At 36.9% G+C, this 22480-nt stretch overlaps 1 protein-coding gene across 9 annotated transcripts in view; it reads left to right on the top strand.

Annotated features, from left to right (window-relative positions):
• Positions 1-2811: 2811 nt before the first annotated feature.
• The window catches only part of Ranbp17 (RAN binding protein 17), a 353366-nt gene continuing 333697 nt past the window's right edge, over positions 2812-22480 (top strand). For 7 of the 9 annotated variants that reach the window (XR_010041092.1, XR_010041091.1, XR_010041093.1 and 4 more), the window contains exons 1-3: positions 2812-2988; positions 11682-11828; positions 22323-22413. Coding sequence is in view for 6 of the 9 variants with exons in the window: in XM_063230765.1 (XP_063086835.1) it covers positions 2971-2988; positions 11682-11828; positions 22323-22413 (256 nt within the window). In the remaining 3 variants the exon portion in view is untranslated. Of the gene's footprint in view, positions 2989-3023; positions 3265-11681; positions 11829-12321; positions 12357-22322; positions 22414-22480 lie in introns of those variants that run through there. The other 2 variants (XM_063230769.1, XM_063230771.1) reach the window with 2 other exon arrangements.

Consider the following 22480-nt stretch of genomic DNA (forward strand, 5'->3'; position numbering starts at 1 on the left):
CACATGCCACATTTATACTTAACTGCTAAAGGTATTAAAAAAACAGCCAATGAAGACACAACTCATTTGATCACAATCCTTAAGAGAACTGAAGCACAAGAGGTAAGAGATCTGATAGGTTCTGTTAGCCTTATTCCTTCAAGAGTGATTTCTACATTCTCCTTCTCATTCTAGAGATAAACCTCCTGTCCCTTTTGCATGTGCAGAGAGCCCTCTCCAATCTCAAGACTCCACAACCCCCCAAGCCCGACCTCCAGCCCGCAGTAAATCTTTCTGTCTCCTGTTTTATACAGGCAGATGTTTCTTCAAATCAGCTGTTAATATGTTATTTTGTCCACCTCCCAAACTCCTCCCCCAGCCAAAAACTGATAAAAGTAGTTCCACTTCTTTGTTCTTGCTGAGAGCCACTGCACCCAAAAAGCTGTCCCATGCCCTTATTAAAGGCCTCTTCCTAGTTTGCCTCCTTATCTCTCCTGAGCTGCTTTAGATTGAGTGCCAAAAAGACCCAATCAAGATCTATATTCACCTTAGCTCATCTCATTTATTTAAACATTTCCAAATTGCAACAAATAGTAACAGATAAGTAGACAGTAACAGTCTTAACTGACTAGGAGCAAAGGTTGGAGCTTGAGAACAAATGCAACTGGGACTTTCTAGACTGAAAAAAAAAAATACAGACATGTGAGCCCAAAAATCTGCTTACAGAGTCCTTGCAAATCATTAGCTCCTATGATCACAAGGAGAGACTTCAAAGAAGCCAGCAGATGAACAGCACCTAAAGGGTAACCCTGAGATTTTAGCAGCTTTACAGCGCTGAGAAGACACAAATTAGAGTGCAAACTCCACAAAACAGAAGGATTGTGGTAACGTCTCAAATTTTTAGTAGAAAGACCCAGTAAGAATTATGACTTAAGTAAGGATAAAACAGATAAAAAACAAACTGAAATAAAGCACTACTCACTAAAAAGCTTAAAACCAAGCTTCCATGGAATTATGGTGATCTGTCTACTAGCATAAGGAAACTTAACCTATATTGAAGAAAACTGGTATCATCCACAGCGCTTCTTTCCACACTATCTTAATTTAGTGAGGCTTGGGGACACTGAAGGTATTTGGCCCTATCAGACAAAACAGGGCTAAATGCCACATATCTGAGAAGGACTTGGATGATGAGATATTGCAGTTATCAGATAGGAGCTTTAAATAATAGGATTGAAATGTCAAAGAAATAGAGAAAGATAAAGACTTTATAGAACCTTGGAATCTATTTAAAAAACAAAAGGTGAAGGCGAAGGGCGAAATGAGAATTCTGGAACTGAAAATATAAGTAAAATTAAGACTTTAAGTAGGGTTGTATAACTCAGGCATAGCAAAGTAGTTTTTACTGAATGGGCAACAAATTAGTAGAAAATATCAATCATATAAAGCATGATAGAAAAAAAGATAATCTAGGTGTGGTGGTGCATCCTGCATTCCCAGCACCTATGAGGCTAAGGCAGGAGGATTGTCTTGAGTTAGTTCAAGGCCAGTGTGGACTACATAATGAGCAAGACCCTGTTTTAAAAAAAATACACATGGGGCTGGGGATTTAGCCCAGCAGGCATAAGCGCCTGCCTAGCAATCATTCAGTGGTGAGTTTGATCCCTGGTACCAAAAAAAAAAAAAAAAAAAAAAAGTACGTTCACAAAAAATGTATAAATGATAGTGTAAGAGGTAAAAGAATATTGCACAAAGTTCTAAGATACATGTAACTAGAATTTGAGAATGAGAAGAGAGTTGACTGAGAAAGGAAACAATATTTAAAAAATATTGGCCAAGATTTTTCAGAAACTCGTGAAAAATCAGATCATACATTTAAGAAGCTTTATAAATCCAAAGCAGGATAAAAACAGTACAGACATAGACTACTGAAGACAAAAGTTTTTCAAGTAGCCTGAGATGAGAGGAAAAGACATATTTTAAAAAGAGTAACAGACTGATGCCTGGCCCCCCAACAGAAATATTTGGGAATCATAGGACAATAGAAGGAGATCTTTAAAATACTGAAGGATTAAACAAAAAAAGTCAATGTGGAATTTTATACCCAGCAAAACTATCTTTCAATAATGAAAGTGAGATTCTTCTACATTAACAAAAGCTGAATTTGTTGTTAGAGGATACAAATCATAAGAAATATTAAATAAAATTCCCCCTTAAATATGAAAACACGATATCCCCAAGTGCAAGTATTGAATTTCTAGAGAAATGAAGAACACCAGAAAGGAGACTGTCCTCATTTAAATACCAATAAACGGTCATTCCAGTGGCATAATCCTGGGTAAAATACAAGTTCATATTAAACAAAACTGTAGAGAAGGTGAATTAAGCTAGAATTTTACACCACCATGTAGACATTGTCAGTTTAATTTTAACCAGAATATAATCATAAAGAAATAATGGGAGTTGGGCTAAAGCGGGGGGGGGGGGGTGTCAAGCGTCAAGGGCAGCAGTTGGTAAGTGGGGATCAAGGGGTCCCACTGACATCTGTAGAAGCAGGAGCTGGGAGCCTTGGGGGATATTTGTGTTGCAGTAGTCAAAAGTCAAGGGAACCTGTGATAGATTTAAGAGTCAAGGACCACTACTGACAGTTGGGTTGAGGTAGTTGGGGCGAAGGACAGAGGTCGAAGGTCAGGACACAGCTAGGTAGCAGCGGTTGAAACTCAGCAGTAGGACAGTTGATCTTTAGGCCCTTGGAGGACCCCCGCCCTCAGCGGGCCCTGCGCGCGCCGCCACCATCGCCCCGCCCCTCGGCTCGGCCCCGCCCCGCCCCTGACTCCGCCCAGTCCGGCGCTCGGAACGCAGACAGGAGTGGCGGCGGCCAAGGAGGGAGCGAGCCAGCTGCGTGGGGACCCCGTGGCCTCGGCGCCTCCGCGCCTCCCCCGCCTCCTTCAGGGCACTCGGCTGAGCGAGCCGGCGCCGCCTCCCGGGAAGATGGCGCAGCACTTCCAGGTCAGTGTGCTATGCGCCGCGGGCCCGCGCTCTACCGCCCCGGAACCCCGCGGAGCGCTAGGGTCTGGAGACCGAGGGCTGAGGAAGAAAGCGGAGGCCTCAGGGCTGCGTGCCGGCGCCCCACACCGGGCCGAGGCGCGGGTCTAGGGCGCACACCCCTGGCTGGGGCGAGCCCGAGGAATTGCGGCTGGAGCCTGGGGGCAGAAGAGCGGGCGGCGCGGGGTTGAGCCGGCGACGGCTACGCGGAGCCCGCCTCTGCGGCGGGCGCCCGGGCAGGTGGGAGCCGAGCTGCAGCCTTCCCGCCTTCCTGCTCCGGACTGTTGACGCGGAGCTTGTGAGGGGACTGGAGTTGCCCGAGGGAACGGTAGCAGCAGACGGACTTGGGTTGGCCGGAGGCGGCTTGAGCTCTACCTGTAGGGAATTGCGGGGAAGTAATCTGGGCTGCCGGAGCGCGAGGGGCGCAGGGCTCAGGATGGGGCACAGGGCTCAGGATGGGGCACGAGCCACAGGAGGACGGTCCTTCTATCCCCGGGCGGCGCTTCATTCAGTTATTCATTCCACAAACATCTGTGGAGCCTTCTCACTGTCTGAAACACTGTGCAAAGTTCTGAAGGTAAAAGGTGACATCATCTTACTATCCCAGCCCCCATAGCTCGAAGGTAATTACAGTACACGTGAAAAATGTTATGGTTTTCCGGGAAGCGCAGAAAAGAGGTCAGTCAAATATGTGAGTTGTGTTAGGAAGGAGTGGAGCAGAAAGGTGCTAAGCTTCTCCGACAAAAGATTGCTTCTCGTTTCCATTTCTCTACTTTTTAAAATTGGTTATTTAGTAATTACTATGCTAGGCACTGAAAGTACAGGTCTGAGCAGAGCTCGATGATGTTTCTCTTAGGAAACTTGCTGTCTAATGTGCCTGGAAAGAGTCGTAGATGTTGATCAAGTAAATAGAAACGGAAGAGTAGAGGCAGGACAGTATGAGGCAAGGCAAAAACTTGTGGAAGACCATGACATGCTGTAGAAATTCGTTGTGGTTGGAATATGCAGTTCATGGAAAGGAAAGCGACTATAGGAGGAGGTGGATAATGGGGAATGACCTTGGAGAGAGAGGCAGTTTCAGAATATGGTGACAGTGTATCTAAGTATCATGTTTCCCTTGTAGATTTTGGTTTCCCTGTCACACCAACTTACTACATTCTTATTTATTGATTCTATTATAAGATTTTTGCTTTCCAAGGAACCACTTTTCTGTCAGGTAATTAACAGAATCAGGATGTTATAGAGCAGGAGATGGTGAGGCTCTCACATTACCTTTTGACTTCTACCGTTTCTAAAGATCTTCAGGTCAAAATAACATTAATTACTACTTTAGTTAGTATACCGTCTGGGAAATTTCACAGCAAGAATCTTACTGGGAAGATTTATGGATTTTAAATAGGTAATCAGATATTTACAGTGCAGGTGTCAGTCTTGAGGATAACTTAAGTAGAGGGAAACTGGAACTTTTTCAGACTTGAAAAGATGATGCTGTGTATTAACAAATTCACAAGAGTTCTTCAAACTTAGGTGTAGTTTTGGAAAAATTGTATGCTGATGCCAAAACCAGCCATGGATGTACTTTGCAGTTCAGTGTTGTGAATACCTTAAAAGTGGAGTTGGATGAATACAAGATCAGTTTTGGTGACCAGAAAATAATTCAAACTTCCTAGTTTTTTTTTTAAACTCTGGCACTGGGGATTGAACCCAGGGCTGTGTACATGTTAGGCAAGTGCTGTACTGTTGAACTACGTCATGAACCTTTTCTAAATTTTTATTTTCAGACAGAGTTTCACTGTTTGAAAGATCCAGGCTGGACATGAACTCACAGTCTTACTGCCTCAGCCTTCTGAGTAGCTGAGATTACAAGCATGTGCCATCATACCCTACCTTGAATTCCTTATAGTACATTGTGCCACGTTGTAAGCCTATTCCATGAGCATTAATTGTGATAACTAGTACCTAGCGTTTTTGAGTTTTCATTTGCTCATTGTGGAGTTGAGCTGTACCACTGAGAGTGTATTATATACACTTTATTCTTTGAAAGGTGTGGATTTATTTTTTTATTCTAGAAGACATCAAGTCTTAGAACACCTGTGATTTTCTAAGGTTACACATCTAGAGTAGGCCTAATAACTCATTCTGTATTCTGTCTATAACCTATATCTAGGATAGGTATATCATCAAGACAACAATTAATCAGGCTTCTATAGCGTGAGGTTAGGGCACTTCCCTGTTATCTTTTTTAACATCATAGTTTTGTGACTCATTGACATAAACTGCTGGTAGTCTAAGGGAATCACTTCGGATGTTGCTGACTTAACCCTTACCTTGGCCACTTCGAAAAACTGCTCAGTCACAATGGATTCTGGCTGGAAAACTTTGATTCGGGTATTCTGTTCCAAAAGAGATAATGGATCTGGATTATCTTTGAGGAGACAGTGCAGATAGAGGAATAGAGTAAGAGGAAAGAGATAGGACTGGAATCAAGCAAACTGTATGCACTTTTTAAGAGAAATGAAGGAGTTTGATGATAATCAAGAGATAGTATTAGAAAAAATTTAGTGGACTTGGTTGAATGTTTCTACTCTCAGGATGGTCCTATCTATGGCCTTGTTTCTTAATCCCCAGTCACACTACCTGCTTTGACCTGGATGTGGCTGACAGCTATTATTCTTAAACACAATCGTAGCGTGATAAAAAAGTAATGTGGGAAAAATTGTTGTGGTAGCATAGATTTGAATGAAAGAAACTATAGAAGATCAGTATTGTTTTTTATAATTATCAGTAGCTGAACAGAATAATTATTCATAATGTATTGTGGATCTAATGTATAATAAGCACTGAATCTTTCCTGTCTTTTTTCTTTCATTCACAATTTCTTTTGAGAAGGTGAATCATTTCTATCTTCAGTTTCAACAGTGAAGCTTTGAAAAGTTAAATAATTTTTCCCAAGATCACTGAATAAGTGAGTAATAGATTCTTATGCTTGTGTCCATTCTGTTGGTGTTTTAAAGAGGACATAAACAACACAGGTCAGAACAGAACAATTTAAGCAACATAGTGTTTCACCACAAGACAACCTGACATAACGCTAGTTACCATAGTGTCTCTTTCCTTGAAATATTTGAGTATACTATACACTATAGTATCAAACATAACAAGACAGTATAAAACCAGACTGGTGTTTTTAAGAATCTAACCATGATGTGTCTAAGGTTTCATTACCCTCTATTCTTATTACTAAAGCAGCCCCTGAAGAAATCCAAGGTACTGCAAGCTAGAGTTAGAAAATAGTATTTGACTGCTTCATTGTCTATTAATAGCATGTGAGGGTGTTGATTCTGAGTCTTTATAGAAGAAGAATTGCTAGAATTTTATGAGAAATTTAGAATGTACCTAGAGTCAAACTGCGATTTGAGAATACAAGGTGTAAGACCTGATAACCAAACACAAGTTGAGGGATTTCCCAAAACCCCCCTCAGTTTTGACAGTTCATCAGAAGGATTGCTGAATTCATTGAAAGCTATCAATACTCACAATTTTAGTTCATTTTGGAGAAAGGATACAGATTAAAATTGATAAAAGGAAGAAAACAAGAAAAGGAAGAGGGAAGACTCTAAAACAAAGCTATTGTTGACCTCAGGACATGTTATTCTCCCCACATCAGTGGGTGGCAGTATGTCCCATGGGTATTGCAACCTAGGGATATTCATCGGAACTTCAGTACTCAGAGTGTTTATTGTAGCTTCATTACTTTGATAAGATTGATTACTTGTGTGGTTGAACTTGACTTATAATTCCACTGATACCTTGTGATTCAGAGTCACCACCCTAAAACATGTGATTGATCTCTCTGATATGCCAGTCCCCAATTTATGATGATTAGTATCTCAGTTACTTTCCCGTTGCTGAAACAAAATATCTGGTTCCATGAGTTAAAGAAGGAATGGTTTATTTTAGCTCACAGTTTGTCGAGGTGGCAGCATGTCCAAGGCAGGGTAGTATGGCAGAAGTGTGTGGCAGAGAAGGAAGAGTCCATGGCAAAGCAGAGCAGGCAAAGCAGAGCAGACAAGTAGTAAGCAGCAGCTGCTGCTAGCATTCCTTTCCCTCTTTATTTCATCCAGGTTACAAGCCTATTGGTTGATGGTGATGTTTACAATCTGGATGGGTCTTCTGTATTCAGCAAATCCATTGAACCACAGTAAACACCAGTCTAGTTAGTAGACTCATCCAGTTAACACACACCCATAATTCATGTTCACATACCCTAGATCTAGCCACCTCCAAAAGTCCTCACCTGAATGTGCGTGTGGTTTTGGGGAAACATCTTAGATACAAGCCCTTTCAATCAATTATGGCCGGCACCTGTCCTAAACAACACTCCTGTCCAGTATGACACAGATTACCTCCTCGGAGCTGAGGACAAGGCCTCACCTCTATTTGGGCAAAGCCAAATTTTTTACTATCTAAGAAGAGCTAAGGACAGGGAAAAAGCAAAAGATAACATCAAGCTTGTAAATCTAGATCCTGATTTAGGCCTTTGAAATTGTCAAAAACAAGGGGAAACTTGAAATAGAAATCCGTAGGAAGCATGTTCAGTTTTCTCATATTGGGAGGTCATGTTTAGCATCTTTCTGGATTTCCAGGAGGACAGCATTTGTAGACACTATGAAGTTGGTGAACAGAGTTACAATAGGATTAAGACATCATTTGCAATAGATGATGACTCAAAGGATTGCAAGATGGCACATTATGACGACTGTTTAGAGCATGTTTTTGGAGTCTATAGACTTCTGTTTGGTGCAGAGCTGTTTGTTGTTGAGCAGCTTATATATATTTGATCTGTCAACTTCAGATTTTTAATCTGTAAAATGATCATACTGAAAATATATTCTTTGAAGTAGTCTGGTTTTCATGATTGGTTTGAAAAAAAGATAGGAATACTTTTATAAATGGAAAAGCACTTAAAAAAACATTATCCGGTTCGTCACAGATGGAAAATTTCCAAGAGGCTCAGTAATAAGACTTCAGGGATACTCAGGGAAAGTAGTAAGAGGAAGATAGTTTGTTGGAAATGAGTAACTACAAAGTGAAAACAGTTTCTATTAATAGCAATTAAGAAGGTTAATTTCTGAAGACAGAAAAGATGGAAGTAATTGAAAAGACTTTTAAATTTAGTCGAAATGAAACTTCTGGTTGATTTGTGTTTATTATTAGGATATAGAACAGCAGTCTTTATTTTCTTTTATTGAATATGTAAAAACTTTATTGGTTTATATCTGACATAATAAAATGCGTGTATTTAAACTGTACAAGAAGGTGAGTTTGGCATATGTATACATCTGTGAAGCTGTCACTGAAATCAAGATGTTGAAATTATGTCACTTCCCCTAAGTTTCCCTGTGTTCTTGTACTCCTTTGCCATTCTGAGGGTTCTGCTCTCTTCCCTTACTACTTCTACTGTATCCCTTATATCCAGTCAGGAAACTACTAATCTGCTTTTTGTTACTAAAGAACCCTATAATGCACTGTTTTTGTTTGTCTTTTGTTTAGCATTCTCCTTTTGATAAGTATATGTGTGGGAATTACTGTTCAGAGAGAAGTCACATCATTAGGGGGCCAATATTATGTCAACTACAAATGACATAAATGAGTCCGGAATAATTAGCAAAATGATCTTTATTTAGGCTCTAATCAGGATTACATTACTGTGTACTAGATTATGGAAGTTGGGTGTTGTCCATTTATATTTGATAGTTGTTTTATAGCGGATATATGATGTCCAGTTGTCCTTGTTTTTTTTTTTTTTTAATATGGGATTTTTATGTTGATATTAAGTCTTATAGAAATTCAGTAACCCAATCCTGATTTGTCAGCAATTTGAGACTGAGGTATCTCATGTTACACATGTATTCAGACATCAGCCTAAGATGCAGATTTGTCAGTCTACTATGAAAAAATAAAAATTTCCTTATAGATTCTCTGGAAGATCATGCTAATGAGAAGATTGCTTGATTTGTAAGCTGTGCCAGGATAATACCTTACCACCAGGGTAAGGGTCTTTATGTATATAACCTTTTCTCTAAAAAGATTTAACCAAACGTGTTTGTTACCAATATAGTAAAAGAAAACATGATTTTTATTTTTTACATCTTTTGTAAAAGAAAATTCAGACTTTTTCTTTTTTATCCTTTTATCCTTTTTCACTCGTTAAAAAATTTAAAATACCTTTGGGAAGGTGTGCTTGCTAATATTGTTGACTTAGATACTATTTAAATACATATCAGTCGTGTTCTATCTTGAAGTTCATTGAAACAGTATTTAAGAAAAGTTTCCGAACTTACCCAGAAGCCTTTGACATAGGTTTACTTAGGTATTTAGGGGCCATTGAACTAATTAGTAATAGTATTCATATTAAATTTGTCCTTGTTTTATTTTTTATTTTGTTTTCTTGTGTAGTGGTGTTGGAGATTGAACTTGGGATGCTCTGCCACTGAACTACATCTCCAACCCTTTAATATTTTTTAAAAAAATATTTTGAGTAGTGATCTCACTAAGCTACTGAGGCTGGCCTTGAATTTGTGATCCTCTTCCCTAAACCTTCTGAGTAGCTGGGATTATAGATATGTGCCACCATGTCCAGTTTGCTTGATTTCTTTCTCTCTCCTCTCCTCCTCATTCTTTTATTCCTGTCCTCTTCTCTCCCTCTTTTCTTTCTCTGTATTAGTTTTATAGAGCTCTTATAACAAATTACCAACAACTGCATAGCATAAAACAACAGATTTATTTTCTCACAGTTTTAAGGTTAGAATGCTGAAATCAAAATAAAGATAGGGTTGATTACTTCTAGAGGTTCTAAAGGAAAACTTACTCCTTTTTTGCTAGCTTCTGATGGCTTTTAACAATCCCTGACATTCTTTGGTTTATAAGTGCATCACTCCAGTTTCTGTCTCCATCTTTATGTGGTTTTATCTCCGGTGTCCCTATGCATCTCAGATTTTTTTCTCCCTTTTCTTATCAGGAAAACAATAATTTGGTCTAGGCACACTGTATATCCAGGATGATATCATCCTGAGATCCTTAGTTCTATTAAAGATTTATAAATACTGTACCTTATTTCCAAGAAAGGTCACATTCTTAGATACACTGCCTGTTGGGACTTGGACTTATCTTTTAGAAAGATATAATTCAACCCATTATAGTGTTTTATAATGTAACAATAATAAATAGCTAGCCTTTATAATATGTACTGTGTACCAGAAGTTGCATGGTATTAACTCATTTAATTATCCAAACTGTCTTGTGAGATAGACATTATTATTATTCTCCCCTTTTTGCTGATTTCTGTTTTGTTAAACACTTCTTGTAACTATTTCTGGCCCACTTCAAAAAAATCTTAAACCTATATTAGAGTTTTCTGGATATTACAAGTTCTAAAATTTTGTTCTTAAAATTTAGTAAGTAAATGAAAAGACTTCTGAAGTTCATTGTGAGGAGGGAAACCCTTTTATTTTTGTATTTCTTGCCCTGGAAACGTGAGAGTTCATGAACCATGTGTATATTTTCTATGCATTTTAATATTGTGAACAATGTATAATGGTAATTTGGGCTTATTGGACCAGTTTAGGTAGAAGAAATGTTTAAAATGTTGAAGTGTAGTAGGCATTGAGGAAATGTGTGAACTAATGTAGCTATAAGGTTGCCATAAAAAAATTCAGGCCAAAAAAGTACCAAGATTAGTATTTCTTTACGAATAGTTTGCTACTTTCATTTGTCTATCATATTTGAAGTCTGTGTCAGTATTTTTGTTCTCCAAGGGGTAATTCTCTAATTCTAGCTCAAAATGAAGTAATTTGTTTTGGTAAAATGGCTTTAGTAGAAATTCTTTTAAGCTGAGAGGAATACTAAAATCATTTTTTAATACTTTCAGATTGTTTCCATGTCTCTTATATCTTCAGATGATACTATGTTTGTAAACTGAATGAATTAGTCCTTCTACTAATTAGTTATTACATAGGAGCCCACATACTTACTAGTTATTACATTACTAGAAAGACCACGAGGTCAAAAATCATGACTGTTAACCTGCAGCACTATGAGCCATTAGTTTAGAAGCCACAAATCAGTATATATTTATAATTATTAACATTTTGTTTTAAAGATGTAACAATTGAAATTTTTTACAATGTAGAAGGAGTATAAATTATCTACAAAGTGTATATTAACATTTCCTTCACCCATTTCTAACCTTATCTGGTATTTCCTCCTTGCTATTTACCAGCAACATGACCTTTTAATCCCTTAAAATGGCTAAATTCCATTTTACAGCAAGGACCTGACAAGTGCTGTTTATTTGCCTGGACTACCTTCTAGTCTTCTTTTCATCTGAGTCACCCTTTTGAGCTTGAACATAAATGTTACTTCTTCAGGTATACCCTTTCTAACTCTTTGGATTAGACAAATTCTCTCTTTCTATATTCTTGCATTTCCATTGCATAACTATCAGTTTATAAGAAAGTAATTTGGGAAGTAAGAAATGTATCTATTTGGTTTGCCACTGATTCCCAAGTAAATAGTTGTGACTCAATAAATAAAGTATGCAGACATGATGTTTTCTGTGAGATACGAAGTAAAATGTTAACATTTTTCTTCTCAAGAGTTTGGCCGAATTGGAGTTGTTATGTACTCATCTCTACGTAGAGACTGATCTTTCACAAAGAATAGAGGCTGAGAAAGCACTCCTGGAACTCATTGACAGCCCAGAATGTCTCAGCAAATGTCAACTTTTATTAGAACAAGGAACAGTAAGTATTTGATAACATGAAAAATCATTATATATAAATCATTGTTAATGAACTCCTGTGTATTAGCAATGATACTAATATATTTTGCCCCTTTAAAAAAAAAACTATATTATTTCCCTATCAAAGAGATTAATCAGGGAAGGACTTAGAAGTCCAAGTAAGCATATTTAGGGAAGACTCAGGAGGTAGAAGTGGAAATTAATTGAAGTAGTTGCTTGATTCCTCTTAGTCTCTTTTTTCTCTTATTGGTGGACAAAAATTCCATTTTAGAAATACTTTAAAAAAATCTAGGTGATAGAGATGGAATATAAATAAAAAACATAAAAAGATTTTTTTGGATGAATGCAGACTATTATCTTTCTTTCTTCTAGATATTTGTAGCCATTCATTAAGCTGTCATTTAACATGTACTGTACTTACATGTAAAAGCAGGCACTATACTACTGACTTGGTTTATGTTTGTTAATCAAGGTTCTTCATTGTTTGGTTGCAGAGGCATGGATGTATAAAGAGATATGAGATTGTATGGTAAGCTGTATGGTAAGATTGTACAATTTAGACCAGAGTTGAGAAATTTTTTCCATAAAGGGCCATATAGTAAATAGTTCAGGTTTTGGGAACCAAAGGCAAAATGGAGGCTATTTTATAAGTATATTTATAACAAGAGAGAAAAACAAATGTCCACAGAGATTTACTGGAAATTCAAAATTTAATGATCAAGTAAAGTTTTCTTATAATATACGTCTGTTAATGGAAAAATACTGGGCACTTGGAGGAGTTCAAAGTTTGTATTCCCTATCAGCATTGATTGCAGGTTTTCATATTTTAATGTTGAGCTGTAATGAAATTATACATATTTCATCTTTAAAATGTCTTTTCACATAGATTGGTACTGCCAAATACTAATATTAATCCATGAGCATATGATTTTAATTAAGCATATTCATCACTTAGAAGGCATTTATAGAATTCTATTAAATCTTCTTTAGGTACTTGCCTCTCAGCATGTCATTACATTACAGATTAATGACTTCCAATTGAAGATTAGGTGGAATCTCCTCAGTTGCACAGCTAAATGGATTTTGAAATATAGAAATTTCCTTTATACTTGCATTGATGTCTACACAGTGCTGCTAGAACTATAGTTAGAAGTTAGAAAATACAACCAGGGGTAGAGATCTCAATACTTGTTTTAACTTTGGCAGTGTAAGAATTGTGTAAAGCAGCTTGATACTACTTATGATTCAAATAATGTTAGTTTTTGAAATGACTTTATTGTAATGTTAGTGATTATAGCCATTCTGTATGTAAGTATTAACTAAGCATTGTTTGTCTTTTAGGCATTTTTGCAATTAAGAGGCATTGTCAAGTTTATAGCTAAGGGTAATTTCCAAACTCATTTAGTGTTGGACACTCAGGGCTTGGTCTTTTTATCCAGAAAAGTTTTGTTCTCAGCTTTGAGCTAAAAAACTTACAGTACAGCTTTAGCACTGGGAAGTTAAGAAACCACTGTATGATAGGTAGGATATGTCAGGATAGTCAGCCATTTTATCTCACAGAAGCTCACAGAGCTGAATATAAATTCAAAAAATGAATGAAATTCATTCTTAACACCCTGATTTATTAATTTATGATAGATCTATATATTACAATGTATTATCTATTAATGAATAACACTAATTTTTAATAAGCTGTGTAAATTTGCCCTTCATTATGTTTGTATATCTATATGTCTATATCTATATCTATTTACATACATACATAAAAACACATGTATATATTTTGTAGTTTTGGTGACTGAACCCAGGTAATTGTGTGTGCTCAGCAAGTGCTCTGCCATTGAGCTACATCCCCATTCCTGCTTCATATATTACACCCAGGACCTAGTAGATTGTGCTTCAAATTATATTGAATTAATTTTCCTTCCAATTGTTTAAAAATATTCTGGCTGATAGTTTCACACAGCCTGTTCACAGAGGGTGATTCCATGGTTGCCTCATACTCCATTGACCTCTATAATAAAGTGATAGTAAATATTGGTAACATTGCCAGTATGAACAATACTGGTAATATTTATCCACTCATTGAAAGCTAAAAATACTCTTTCTAAGTCATCTGTGTGGTTTTTAAGTTGACTTTTGATGTTGCTCTAGTGTCATCAATTCTTTGAGCATTTATTCTCACTACAATTTATTTTCTCTGCATATATAACTTTAACTATTATAATAAAACACTGGTGATTTAATTAATGCATCCTTGTTAAGTGGTTTTCCTTGCTTATCTAACAAGCCACTTGGTGCAACCTCATTTTATTTTTGTAAAGAAATTCTACTATGATGAAATAGTCTGTTTCAAATTTTCTACTTTTTCTATTGTCTTTCTGTGAGGTAAGAATATTGTGATGAATGCTTACTTTGATAGTAAGTATCAGATTCTTTTAGGACAGTGATAGCAACCTTGCAAAAAAAAGTACATTGCTTTGCCATCTCATTCAGTAGTGTGTCTCAAAATTAGACATTTGAAATCTACTTTCATCTTACCTTGTTTTCATACAATGTATATACATAGGTAGTAAGAAAGGTACATGTCATGTCAGTTGATACCTATGATACTGTAGGCACTAGGGAGTTACTGCTCTGTTACTACAGTGTATGGTGCACTGAACAGAAGTAGGAAACAAGGAGTACCACACTTGGTCTGTCTTTTAAAACTATTAAATCCAGCCCTGTGATCCCAAGGAGCCTAGGAGATTCAGTGTGCTGCCTAGTGTGAGCTGAAGGTGAGCACAGCATACTCCATCTAGCTGTGCAGCCTTGGTGGCCACTTGGGACCTGGTAAGGCCCTGCCTAGCTACCCCTAATAGCTGTGGAGCTTCAGTGTGCCACGTGGCACAAGCTGAAGGCCTGTACAGCATGCTGCACCTAGCCATGTAGCTTGGTGTGCTGTTCAAAACCTGATAAAACCCACCTAATGACCCTAATCACCCTGCGAGCCTTAGAGCACCGTGTGGGGCATGCTAAAGGACCTCCTTGCAAAATCAGCCATTTGGGGAACTTCTGAGTGCCACTCAGGGCCTGGTAGGCCTGCCTAATAACTCCCACTCAGCTGGGGAAACCTCCTACAGTATGGATAGCCATCTCCAACTCAGGAAACAGCTGAGACTTTGCATTCAGCTGCTTCAGGGAAATATAAGAGAATGATAAAATGAAACAGCAAAATGAAATCTCAAACCTCCACCCCATCCCAAACAAGGCTAGGAAACATGGACATAGAAGAAGGTGTAAGACACGTACTAACAACTGAAGTAAAGGAACAACTCCATGAAGCTGTAAAGCAAATCAGATCAGAAGTGATCTCTGAGGTAAAAAAAGAAATGATGAATGTAATGAAAGAAATGCTAAACACATCTAAAGAAGACATAGTTAAAAAAAATAGAGGCACATTGCAAAATGATGGAAACCTTGAATGAATAATATAAGAAAGAATTAGAATGCATGAAGCAGATTCAAAAAGATATCCATAAAATTAAAAATTCCATTGAAAGCTAGTAAAATTGCCTCCATGAATATGGAGATAGACTTTCAGACCTTAAAGACAAGATAGTGAACAGGAAAGGAAAGATAAAAGTAACAAAGAATCAGGAAATGCTTCAGCTGCAAGATGGTGCAAAGAAAAACAATGTAACATTTATAGACATAAATGAAAATGGTGACAACATAAATGATATAAAAAGACCATTTACAGAAGTAACAGCAAAAAATTTCTCAAATGGGAAAGAAACTGACATACTGATAAATGAAGCATATAGAACTCCATTAGCCATATCCAAGGTAAATCTACATCCAGACATATAATAAACATCCTAGAAATTCATCATAAGAATAGAATATTAAAAGCTATTAGAGAAAAGGAACAAATCCCCTATAAAGGAAAGTCCATCAGAATCTCAGTAGACTTCTCAACACAGTCAGTTAAGTTTGTGATTATTTATTTATTTTTTTATCTTTTTCCTTTTTATCTGTACCAGGGATCGAACTCATGACTGCCTGCTTGCAAGGCAGGTTCTTATGCCACTGAGCTAAATCCCTAGCCCCAACACAGTCAGTTAAGAAGAGCATGGAGTGAAGTATTTCAAATCCTAAAGGAAAATGACTTCCAATCCAGATTGACGTACTGTGCAAAACTACCCTTCAAATTAGACGGAGAAATAAGATACACCCATGAAAAAGAAAACCTGAAGAACTTTATGACTACCAAACCAACCCTACAGAGAATACTGAAAGATACTCTAGATAGACATAAAAATAACTGCAACTTTAATAACTGCAACAGAATAAAACCATCAAGCTGGGCAAATAATTAAACAGAGGGGAAAGGTAACCAACAGCAGAAAGATAACATGACAAAAATAAGCCAGTATATGTCACTTATAACCATTTGTATAAATAGCCTCAATTCACCGATTAAAAGAAGCAGACTGGCAGAATGGTTCAAGAAACAACATCCAATCACATGCTGTATACAAGAAACCCATCTAACCCAAAAAGAAATTCACAGACTGAAAGTCAAAGGATGAAAAACAGTATTTCATGCAACAGGAACAACAACAACAACAAAAAAAGCGGGGGGGGGTAGCTATTCTGTTTGCAGACAATGTGAACTTCAAAAATGATCAAAAGTGATAAAGAAGGTCACTACCTAGTTAGGGGAAAACTTCAAGAGGAAAAGATAACAATCTTAAGTATATATGCATCAAATTCAGAAGCACCCAGCTATACAAAACAAGTATTAACAGAAACGAAAAATCAAATAAGCAATAATAATACAATTATATTGGGAGATCTTAACGCCCAGTGACACAAAGTGACAGATCAACAAAAAAATCAGCAAAGATAGAACTGAATTAAACTTGTGAACAGATGGACTTAGTAGATGTGTACAGAGTGTTCCACCCAACAACATCAGAATATACATTCTTCTCAGCTTCACATGGGATATTTTCTAAAATAGACCCATCTATTAGCCCATAAAACATGCTTAAGAATTGAAATTTTCCTATACATATTATCTGATCATAGTACCATGAAACTGGAAATTAATGACAAAGGAAACTCTAAAAACTATAAACACATGGAAATTAAATAATACACTCCTGAACAGTCAATGGGTCACAGAAGAAATTAAAGAAGAAATTAGTATCTATGAGCAAACGAAAATGCAAATACAACTTACTGGAGCCTGTGGGATGCGATGAAAACAGTCCTCAGAGGGAAATTTATTGTGATGAATCCCCCCTTCAGGAAAACAAAACATAAATCAATAACCTGATGCTATACTTCACACATTTAGAAATAGAAGAGCAAGTCAAGCCCAAAACCAAAAGGAGGGAAGAAGTTATAAAGATCAGAGCAGAAATTAATGCAATTGAGACTAAGAAAACAATACAAAGAATTAACTGAAGTGGGTTTGTAATCAGTATAGGAATCCAAGCAGCCAAATTGATAAATTTTGGGATTTTATTAGCTGGTCTCAGGGACCACACATGTAGACTCCTGTTTTAGAGTGAAACCAACTGGCCCTGAACTGGAGGGTTACAGGGCATTTAAAGCAGAAAACCACAAAGCAAGACAACATCCTGTTGGAAACAATTTAGCTATAATCTTACATTAATTTTGGTTGACATCTGTATCCAGCTTCTTTATTGAGCAGGTTAATTTTTTTCTCTTGTGGGTGCAGCTCATTCTGCTTTTATCATGGAACTTGTACCTAAGTAGTTTTTCACTCTTCTGGGTCAAATACAGGGCACAAGATGGTGTCAGTTATGCCAAGCTACAACATTAATGAATAAAAGAGTTGGTTTGAAAGAATAAAATTGATGAACCCCTAGCCAACCTTATTTTAGAAAGGAGAGAAAAACTCAAATTCATGCAATAAGGAATGAAAAGGGTAAAACTACTACAGACCCTGTGGAAATACAGAAAATCATCAATACCTACTTCGAAAACCTTTACTCTCATAGGTTGAATAACACAGAAGAAATGGACCAATTCCTAGAAACATATGAATTTTACTGAAACTGGATCAAGAGGACGTAAAACTACTGAATAACCCAATGTCAGTTAATGGAATTGAATTGTAATTAGAACTTTACCAAAAAGAAAAGCTCAGGTCCTGATGGATTTACAGCTGAATTCTACAAGAAATTCAAGGAAGACTTAATGCCGACACTCCTCAAACTCTTCAATGAAATTGAAAGGAAAGCAATTCTCCCTAAACTCATTCCTTGAAGCAAGTATTACCCTAATACCAAAACCAGAGAAAGACCCAACCCAAAAAGAGAACTATAGGCCAATCTCTATAGTGAACATAAATCCTCAACAAAATACGGCAACAGAATGCAGCAAGTTATCAAGAATATTATATCACTTGATCAAGTGGGATTCATCCTAGGAATGTAGAGACGGTTCAACATATGCAAATCAATAAATGTAATACACCGTATCAATAAAGCCAAAGATAAGAACCACATGACCATCTCAATAGATGCAGGAAAAGTTGTTCATAAGGTCCAACACTCATGATAAAAACTCGTGATAAAAATCGTAATAGCTGGTCTCTACCTCAATTTGATAAAAGCCAACTATGACAAACCAACAGCCAGCATAATATTAAATGGTCAAAAAACTGAAAACTTGCACTTCAAAATCAGCATTATAGTGCTAAAAACATTAGCCAGAGCAATTAGACAAGAGAGAAATGAAAGGAAGAAATTAAATTATCATTTGCAGATGTCATGATACTCTACATAAAGACTCTATTGAAAGACTTAAATGTAATGACTACATTCAGTAGTTGTTGAAGTCAGTGGTGGTGAGGACACAGAATTTGTAATACTCTTGTGGTCACACAGAGTTTAACATGAGAAAGTGCAAGAAATCTATCCACAACACTAAAGACCTGGAATATTCAGCTAAGGGCCTGGATTCCACAGCAATGTCCTTCATGAGTCCCGATGAAAACCTAGAGCCTGTGACAGTGCCTCCCATGAGTCCATCTGGGGGGCTAAAGCCCACAAGAAGGACTCATGCCAGTCTGTTTTACGGATCTGTGCTGGGAAGATCCAAAAGTCAGTGGTGTAAACTAGAAAGTCTGTGCCACTGGGGTGAAGAAGCTGTGCTGGTAGTTGAGGGTTTTGCACGGGAGCTGAGAATTCATGCTCATAATAAAGACCAGGGCTGTCCTGAAAAGTACCACAGCCATCCTCAGTGACACAGAGGTCCAGATCTCCTCTGGTGAAAAGAACAGTTGAGTAGATGCCAGAAAGCAAGCATAACAAGTTTCTCCTGGAGATGAAACGGCACACCTTATCCTCCAAGGTCAGCAAGAGATGCTCAGTGTAAGGACCAGAGCTCCCCCAAAGTCAACTACAGCGACTCTCACCAACAAAGTCCTGAGCTCCTCTGATGGAATGGTCAAATTCATACTGGGGAGGTGAGTTATAACAAGTTCCTCCAAGAGAACCAATGGCTCAAAAGCAACATTTAGGGAGAACCCAGAATGTCTCACTCTTCTTCTCCACATCTCTATTTATGCTGGTAGCTTTCCTTAGGTTGGCCATCTGCACTCAGCACCATGCTGATTTAATTCAGCTGGTATTAAGTTGACCATCAGTCTTTAATACATAATGTAATGTAGCTGGATACAAAGTCAACACTCAAAAATCAATAGCATTGCTGTACACAAGCAGCAAACTCACTGAGAAATAAGAGACATCACACCCTTCACAATAGCATCTAAAAAAATGAAATAATAATCTAACAAAGGAAGTAACAGATCTATACAGTACTTTTTTTTAATTTGCAGTACTTTGAAAAAAGAAAGAGGATTTCAGAAAATTAAAAACATTGCTCGTTTATGGATAGGAAGAGCAAACATTGTAAAAATGGCCTTTCTCCCTAAATTGTTATACAGATTTAATACAGTTCCCATCAAAATACAATTAGTATTCCTCACAGATCTAGAGAAATCATTCCTAAATTTCATCTGGAACCAGAAGAGGCCTAGAATAGAAAAGGCAGTTCTGGGCAACAAAAGCAAGGCAGAGGCATCACAGTCCCTAAATTGAAGTTATACTATGAAGCTAATGTGATAAAATCAGCATGGTACTGGAATAAAAACAGACCTGAGGGTCAGTGGAACAGATGAGAAAATACAACCAAAACTATAAACACACTTAGCCACCTTATCTTTGACAAAAGGGTCAAACATGTTCATTGGAAGAAAGATATCCTTTTTAATAAGTGGTGCTGGGAAATTGACTTTCCACATGCCGAAGACTAAAACCAGACCCATGCCTATCACCATGCACTAAAGTCAAAATGGATCAAAGATCTAAATATTAAAATAGAAACACTAAATACTGGAAGACAAAATAGGTAGAAATCTTGAAAACATAGGGGTGAGCAGAAAATTCATGAACAAAAATCAAACTGCATGGGAAATACTTCTTAGAATCAAAAACTAGAATCTCATCTTATTAAAAAATTTTTGCATGTCAAAAGAAATCTCCAACAGAGTGAAAAGAAAACCCAAATTGGGAAAAAATTTTAGTCAACTGTCCCTCAGACAAAGGACTTCTATCTTGAACATATAAAGAATTTAAAAAATCTGGCCCCCAAAATTCAAAGACTCAATCCAAAAATGGGCATCTGAGATGAATATATACTTCTCAGCTGAAGAAATAAAAATGGCAAATAAATACATGAAAAAATGTTCAGCATTAGTTGGTCATTAGAGAAATGCAAATTGAAGCAACACTGAGATTCAATTTCCAGAAAGAATGGCCAGAATCAAGAAAACAACCAGTAACAAATGCTGGGTAGGCTGTGGGGAAAAAGGAACTCTTTTGCACTGTTGGTGGGAGTGTAGCTATTGTACAGCCATCGTGGAAATCAGTTTGGAGGTTCCCCAAAAAGGTGGGGTTGGAGGCCCCATTTGACCCAGCTATTCTGCTTCTGTGTATTTTCCCAGAAGAACTGAAAACATCATACCACAGTGATATATGTGCACCCATGTTTGTAGCAGCACAATTTATAATGGCCAGATCTTGGAAACAGTGCAAATGCCCGTCAGCTGAGGAATGGATAAAAAAGATGTATTTTTATACAATGGAGTACTGTTCACCGATAAGGATATATTTGAGGCTTTTATAGGTAAATGGATGTGACTTGAGACCATACTTTAAAAGTGAAATAAACCAAACTCACATGTTAAATACTATATTGTTTTCCTAATATAAGAAACTGGAACAACAAACAAGATCCAAAATCTTCAATAAATATTTTGAAAGGGTTAGAAACTACTCAAAGGGGGAAAATGATTCAGATAGGGTAAAGGAAAAAGAAGAAAAGGAAAAGAAAAAAGATGTAAATCTGTGTATATATACTTAAGATAGCTAAGATGATTGTACTACTAATTAAGGATTGATTCCATTTGGTGGGTCTGTATCTGGTAATCTGAGTAACTTCTGAAGATAACTATGGAAAATAACAACCTTTGTTAAGTTTCAACCACTTTGTTTTCAAAGCCTATATTTTTATTGTTTTAGGTTTTTTGTTATTGTTATTTGTCTCTTGTTTTTCTTGTATTTTTTATTTTGTTTTTTCCCCTCTTTAAAATAAAAAAATTAAAAAATGCTATTTAATTCTGCCATCATGGATGAAGGCATCTCGTAGATAGAATGTAAATGAATGAGCCTGACTGTTTTAATAAACTATATAATACTGAAATTTGGATTATATATACTTTTTACATGTCAAATATACTCATCTAAATTTTCCTTCCAACTGTTTAAAACTAAAAAAAAAAAAAGCCATTCTTAGTTCACAGGTGATGCAAAGTAAGGAAGGATTTAGTTCATGGATAGTAGTTTAACAACTTCCAGTGTAAAAAGGGGAAAACAACAAGAGAAAAACAAAAACTATCTTGGTAACAAATTACTACTAGTGGAAAGATAAATATTCATTTAGAGAGTTGGTGTATGTGATTCAGCAAATTGGAGGCCAAAGAGCACAATCAGGCACAAATAGGAACAAAAGTGGGGATGCCATTTAAAAGAACAGAAAAGCTGTTATGGTTAGGGCATAGGAAAGAGAAAGGCTAGATGAATTTGAAGAGTTAGTGAGTGGCCCAGTTATGAAGAATTGTGTAGACCATGATAGGAATATTTATTTGAACTTGCTCATAGTCATAGATTTCTCCTGATTAGTTTCTGTTATTGAGATGGCTATCTCCACCTTGCTGAACTGATGATCTCTTGTGTGTATGTGTATATATTTGTATATAAATATCTGAAATATGTTGTATTCTTTATAAATCTACCTGTTTAGAAAATTAGAAGCATTGTCATGTTTGCGTAGAAAAAAGTTATTAACATATTTTGATTAATCTGATTTTATTTGTGGTAATAATAAAAAATTTAATTATTCTTTCCAGACCTCCTATGCACAGCTTCTTGCAGCAACATGTCTTTCAAAACTTACCAGCCGAATCAGTCCTCTACCTATTGAACAGAGGATAGATATCAGTAAGTGGTTTATGTCTAATAAGTTGCACTTTAAACGCTTTTTCCTTTTACATGTGCTAAAGTATTA

This window comes from Cavia porcellus, unplaced genomic scaffold, assembly GCF_034190915.1.
Source record: "Cavia porcellus strain 051 isolate PalLab524CR breed Dunkin Hartley unplaced genomic scaffold, mCavPor4.1 scaffold_19, whole genome shotgun sequence".
In the NCBI taxonomy this organism is placed as follows: Eukaryota; Metazoa; Chordata; class Mammalia; order Rodentia; family Caviidae; genus Cavia; species Cavia porcellus.